Raw genomic sequence first — 6,767 nt, 5'->3', positions numbered from 1 at the left:
TTCTCACTGTCCTGAGGATCTCAAAATTGACCATCTCATGATCGCTATGTGATAAACACATAAATGTATTGGCTTTCGCAAATCATAGGTGTGGTTATATGGATAAAACTGCATGAGCTTACAATAACAGAAAAAAAGCTCGCTAAAGACACAAGATTAGACAGTAAGTTAAAAAGGGCCAGAACTCTTGAGCAAAGTGGAGTCACATAGCAAAAAAATTTGTAAAGGTGAAAGGGGACTTGATGTAAGAAAAGCTAGTGCCTGGAAAACAGAGTTAAAGCACTTTTTAGCTTAACTTAGGTTGTAGAAAGAGAACAATGTTTATGTTGTAAGTCTGTGGAATTTAGTGGCTCCGCTAAACATGAATGAATTGTTTCACACTAGTCTTCTAAGTATTTTTAGCTTTAAAGAACAATGCTTGTGTTGTAAGTCTGTGGTGAGATAACAGAATTTAGTGGCCCCACTAAACATGAATGAGTCATTTCACACCATCCTTCTACTTTATCAGTTAGTTTAGAGACACAGCCTCCCAAACATCTGCTAGCTTGAGATATCCTGCAATAAATTTTGCAGGAAGGTCACGCTATTTTAAATCTTTGCTAGTTATCAGAAGAATTACAGATGTAGCTGGTTTCAGCTAGTTGTGTGATTACTGGGGCATCCAACTGTGCCAAAGGTGAAAGTACACTGTGAGGAAGACTGCTTACTTCATCTTGAAGACCCCTACTCACAAGACGAAGACTGCTTACTTCATTCTCAAGACCCTTGCCCACAGTCACCAGAGAGCAGTGTGCAGACGCCAAGACGAGGAGACTTATAAGTTCCTGGAACTAGTTATTCCCTGCCTAAACGTGGGAATTACGAATATGTATGTGACTAATGCAATAATGAAAGTATATAAACCTGTAACAAATACTAATCACTTGCGCCTCTGGCTACGGTCATGCGCCCAGTGCTGTTGCTTTTGCTTTATTGACTTTTTCCCTCAATAAAACCTTGTTATCTCCTTTAGAGGAGTGAGTTTGTATTTAACAGCTACAACCAAGGCTGCCCTGGAGCGTCAGATTTCCAACTGATATGCGGATTGAATCCACAACTCGTTAGAGTTGTAAAGTAGGTATGCTTTGTTCAGTGCTGAGGCACATGGGGGTTTCTCCTCCAAAAGCATGCTGAGGCACATGGGGGTTTCTCCTCCAAAAGCATGCGCGCCCCCCCCCTTTGCCACTCAGTTAATTTATATTACATATAATGATTGCCTAAACATGAGATTGCTTCACGCCTAATACATATGCAAAACCTATTCCCGTCTAGTATTATAATTAGTTTTCTGGCATTTGTCCCATTGGTGTGCCTGTGAGTGCCTCCTGGTGGTGGTCGTTAGGGGGTCATGAGGATGAAGGCCTGTAGTTCCTCTTCGTCACCGCAAGTAACCTCTTGCTTTCACACAGACTCAATAGGGTTTCGGCTCCTGTCCAAACCTCAGGTTCGGTACAAGCTGGTTTTATGTATCTTAAAATAGAAACTTGTCAAGTTCGTAAATTTTGTTACTCTGGCTATCTTTTGTTCCTTTTCTTTCTAAAGATATCATTTGAACAAGAATGTCAAATATTAAGCTATGAATCTTATCTACTACAATTCTGTCTAGCAGCTGTAACTCCTACAATTCTGCTTCACCATGCTAGCAACTTTGACTCCTATGGTTCTGCTTCACGGTTCTGCTTCACCAAGCACAGCGACTGCTTAAGCAAGCAGGCACAATGTTAACCCTTTATTTCTCAGTATCACAACAAGCCCTTCCCTGTTGGGGAGCACGAGGTCAAGCATGACACCTCTCCCTCTCTCCGTCGGCTCTTCTATTACTTGCAGAAGCAAGCCGTCTTCCATACAGTCGAGGAACCTCCCTGATTGCTTGTGCCGGTATGTGCTGTCCCTCCCAACAGGTATCAGGATGGTTGAAGTCCCCCATGAGAACAAGGGCTTGCAAGCAAGAGGCTGTTCCTATCTTGGTGTGTTTTGTTTTTTTTTTTGGCTACTAGCTCCCAGCTTCCCGGATTACTGCCCTCCTTGTTTTCTGTATGCGCTGTGATGGACACTTGTGGCCTCCGCGCAGCTTGGGCCTGCAGCAAGCAGTCCAGCTCCCTCTCAGCTTCCCTGCCATCTTTTAGCTACTGTCAGCGTCCCGCAGCTCAGCCCCTGCTGCAGGACCTCCACCAGAGCGCACCCCCGCCTCCCGAGACCAGTGCAGGCACTCTCTACACTCCGAGCTCTGCGCTGCACCCTCCACTCTCATCGGCTCTGCCTGCTGCCGACGCTGTCACTCCTGGGGCGGTCAAGGCCCAGCTCCCAGCCCGGGCCCTCGCCCTAAGGCGAGCGCTCGCTCCCCGGGGCGGGTTTTACCAGCTCAGGGCGGGGCCGTTCCTCCTGGCACCGCCCCCTGTGAGGCCCTGCTCGCCTCAGCGGAGCTGCCTCCTCCCGGGCAAGGTCTCTCGAGGGCTCAAGACTGCCTAGGTGCCTCTCGCCGCTCAGAACTGAGTCTCCTGGAGGCGGGGTTTTTCCTCGCTCCGGGGTTAAAGGCGCCTCTCTGGAGCTGCTCACCTCGCAAGCACGTGACACAAAGGAGCCGTCTATAGAGACAGGTGTAGGAAGAGCCACGTGTTCTTTTATGCATTATCCCAGTGGATTTGTTCTTGAGGACACTGTGGAAATACCTGGTATGCCTTTAAAGGGAGCTGGGAAGCAAAATTGTCCATATAAAGTTCCTTGTTAGTGAACAAATGGCTGATTCTGCGGTCAACTTTGTTTAGTGATTACGCTTTGTTTGGGAACCTGGCTATTGTGCTGAAGTAACAGTCAGAGCCCTATCAGAGAAAAGAAAATATTATGGAGGTTAGCACAGTACAAAGAAGACATAACCCATTTCCTGGGACCCACTTGAGGAAATTGGCAATTAAATATGTTCCCAGCCCAATGATTTATCCTCCAGATCACTTTCTCTTAGCCAGCTTTCCAGCACTTCATTAAATCAAAACCGAGCACTCCTTCCCTAACATCTCATTAGGAAACAAAGCTCCTTACAGAGCTCACTTGGCTGGCTGACACCAAGCAGCAGAAATAAAACACAAGTGATGCTCAGATTCAGGTCTGAATGCCAGCTGCAGAAGGCTTTCTTCTGCCTTCCCTTCCACTCCCCAGATTGTATAGTCAGCAGCCTAAGAAAGCACACCATTCAAGGAGATAGCCTATCAGTAATTTTTCTTCTCATTTCTTCAAAGAGGGTGTAAAAATTTTAGGTAGTCCTGTGGAGAAAAAGTATTGGTGGATATTTCTAAGCAGGAATCCATAGAAACTGAGCTTAAACAATCACACTGCATAAGCATGTCCATTTTCTCATAATCAGTTTTGAGCTGTGGGGTCTGTTTCAACCAAACGGACCACATCACGTGTCACAGATGGCAAGTTTCACCTGCTCAGCAGACAAAAAACACCCTCCCAGTGCCCTCAACAAGTATTAGACTAGGGAGGACTCCATCTTTATTAGATATCCCATAACTCAAGGTTGAGACAAAAACCCAAAGAAATTCAGACCACTTCTCAGAAGAGGCCAATGCCACCTTTCACCATAAATGGCATGACTTCTTAGGAACCTGAATGCTTCCCATTGGGACCCATCTGTTTTAACATAAAGTCAGGGTATTATTATTAACACAAGGTCAGGAATTTGGTCAAGAAAACTTCAATGTAGGAAGCCCATATTGTTCCCGCATGATGTTGTTTTCAGCTACATACCGACGGTACTGGGAGGATGATTTCAGATGGAAGGAGCTGGAACAAATAGATTGAAGGTGGATATAGAAGGGCTACATTTATTCTTGTTCATACAATGATGCTTTTCCTCCACAAGTTTCTTAAGAAGAGTTAGAATAGTTAATAAGTGAGTAGGGATAGCTGGGTTTTCCAACTGGACTTCTGGGACTGGGGTCCAATATAATATCTCATACATTATTCCAATGTCTTATCAATACAATATAATACATTATCAGGTGAATAAATAGGTCTGTCTATTCATTAATCATATGCTCACCTTCCAAGGGTAATTATGGGAGAAACTGAAAAGACTGAAAGGTGGGGAAAGGGGAGGGGGTTCCTTTTTCAGAGGATGGGGAGATTAAGTCAAGTTAATTATCCTCTGCTTTTCTGTTTGCCCATCATTTAAAAGCCAGTTGAGTATAAAATACCATACCAGAGATTGTCATATATGAGAGGACAAGCAGCAAATCCTGGAATCTTGGCATGATGATCTGTTTCCCATAAGCTGTATTCTGATACAAATTGTTTTTACTGTACCAAAGTGGGCTTCATGTAGCAAACTATACAAAAAAATCAGTTTCTGTTTCTGCATTGTTTGGCATGTATCTGAAAATATCTAACTGAAGAATTCAACTGCTTTAATCATGCTGTCTAGTTACCATAACCATTTTTTTTTTTGTTTCTAAATACCAGACATACCCAAATTCTCTGAACTCACTATTACTACTATAATAGTAGCAGCAGCGTAACAACTAGCTGTGTTTACTCACTTTGCCTTTTGGCAACTTCTGTTGAATATCTTCTGACTTCATTTTAAAGCTCCTTCATACAGGTGTCTTGTCAACATGGCCAGTCAATTTGCCTTTGCTTCTGTCTACACAGAATCAGTTTTCTTTCCTCAAACTAAACCGCTCTGAAAAAATGCTCAATTTTTTAACTGTGCTGGCATGCTGAAAGGAATAAACCCCACAGTATTACTATGGCAAATGAAAAAGGCTCTTCTCTTTTTTTTTAAATTGTGTGTTGTTAGCTAGAATACCATTAAACAAGTAAGATGGTGACAATTTCAGCTTTGGGAAACCACACCACTTTGAGCTGTTTTGAACAGTGAAAACCTTGGATAATCACAGGCCTCTGAACTTATTTCCACCACTGCAATGCAGAATGCTGTCAAATTGGTACTCTTACACCCTCCTTGACAGCACAAGTAACAAGGTGCAGTTCTGGTAAGGACTGCTGTGACAGGAATACTGCTGAAACCCATTAATGGTCCCCTGCGCTGGCTGATAGCAGTTACTCATCATCAAAGGTTCTCATAAGCATAAATGAGGATTTCCTTTGAAAACAGCTTTGAGTGTTTACAATATCACAAAAACACTGACTTCAAACCTGATATCCTACCTCCCACCTCGAAACTGGTTGCTTTAAGCAGAGTAGATGACACTGTTTTCAGATCACTGCCATAGCATCCAGGTGCAAACCCACCCAAAAAATGTGATACAGGTGTCAATGCCCAGGTGATACAGGTGTCAATGCTGAGAAACAAGGAGGGAAGGAAAATATCCTCTTCCTTTCAGCATCCCGTGGAAACTGTCCAGAAAGGAACATGCAGTTCTGAAGGCTTTTTCAAATGGACACTGAAGAACAGAAAGACATTGAAAAACAGAACACTGAAAATGTAAAGCATGCACAGCCCTTTTGTTGCAAATTTCTTAAGGGCAGCAACCACAATGAAGGATAAGGACGACCTGCAAGGCCAAGAAAAATCAGTCACAAGGACACAAAAATACCCAGACCCACTCATCAGTATACTTTAGGTGCATTTTTTATTTACAGAGGAGATGCCTAATCAGTTATAAGGTTAGACACCTGATAATTCAGCTTTTTCTGTAAAAGTGTATAAATATATACATGAAACTCTATGAAGTAAACCTTATTAACTGTGATACAGTAAACATTCACTACTATCATGCTAACAGGTATCTCAAAGCTTAAATGCAGATTTCAAGATACCCTCTATAAAATAGCTGTAACTATACTAAAAGGGCAAAAAATCTGCCATAAACAAGCTTTTAAAAGAGAGTATTAAAATGTCTTTGTAATAATGTTTGCCAGGACAAAAATACTGCTTCATCCCTCCCACTCCCCCACCCCATAAGAAACAAATACCCCAAAACAGTTGCAAAAATGCAGGAAGCATTACAAGATTACTTTTTTTCTTCTTCTTTACTTTTTTTTAATTAAAATATTTTTTACTTAATTATTTTACTACATATTAAGGAAACTGCAAAAAAATGCAGCTTTATTAAATATTATTTACTGCTATACAAAAATCTCACATACGTGTCCATGCGACTGAAGACATTAGTGGTACCACATGAGCTATCCCTTTTCCTCATAGCTATATACCTTATTTGGAATGATGGAGAGACTTTATAGAAAAGACATCTGACAGCAACTGAAGAAAGGGACTGGAAAATATTGGCAGAACATGTGAGAGCCTCTAGACCTCCCTGCTTTCTTATTTTAAAAGCACTTCTGCTTCAGCATTATTTCATTTGTCTTTCTGTTGTTCTTCCTGTTGGAGATGATTCAGGACATAAAGAACAACTTGATAGCAGAAAATGTACTGATCCTGTAAGGGAAAGGAAAGCACAGAACATGTGAAAAATGCTTGCATCACCAAAGCAATTCACTCTCACCTGCACAGCACTCAATTTCAGTAGTAATTCTACAGATAAATAAAAAAAAATCCCAAACAACTCAGAAAACAAACCGCACAGTGGAGAAATATGCAAACTCAACTTAAAGTAAAGGCAAGCCACTAAAGGTATATTTTATATGGGACATTCATCCTTCTTTCACACTCAAATTAACTCAAGCAGGGTTAAGTACTTTACATAAGTAGGAATGAAAACATCAAGTGAATTTCAACAGGTCTTGCATCAATACCAGCTAAT

General features: G+C 41.9%; 1 protein-coding gene across 1 annotated transcript in view; it reads right to left on the bottom strand.

The window, feature by feature from the left end:
- Positions 1-5,616: 5,616 nt before the first annotated feature.
- The window catches only part of PTPN13 (protein tyrosine phosphatase non-receptor type 13), a 127,817-nt gene continuing 126,666 nt past the window's right edge, over positions 5,617-6,767 (bottom strand). Inside the window, exon 48 of the mRNA XM_062623438.1 lies at positions 5,617-6,442. Coding sequence (XP_062479422.1) covers positions 6,362-6,442 — 81 coding nt within the window. The 3' untranslated portion in view covers positions 5,617-6,361. The remainder of the gene's footprint in view (positions 6,443-6,767) is intronic.

The sequence above is a fragment of the Pezoporus occidentalis genome, unplaced genomic scaffold (assembly GCF_034315485.1).
Source record: "Pezoporus occidentalis ecotype Australia unplaced genomic scaffold, CSIRO_AGI_Poc_V1 ctg252, whole genome shotgun sequence".
Lineage (NCBI taxonomy): Eukaryota > Metazoa > Chordata > Aves > Psittaciformes > Psittacidae > Pezoporus > Pezoporus occidentalis.
Note: the sequence above shows the minus strand (reverse complement) of the source record. Positions and strands in the feature narration are given on the sequence as shown.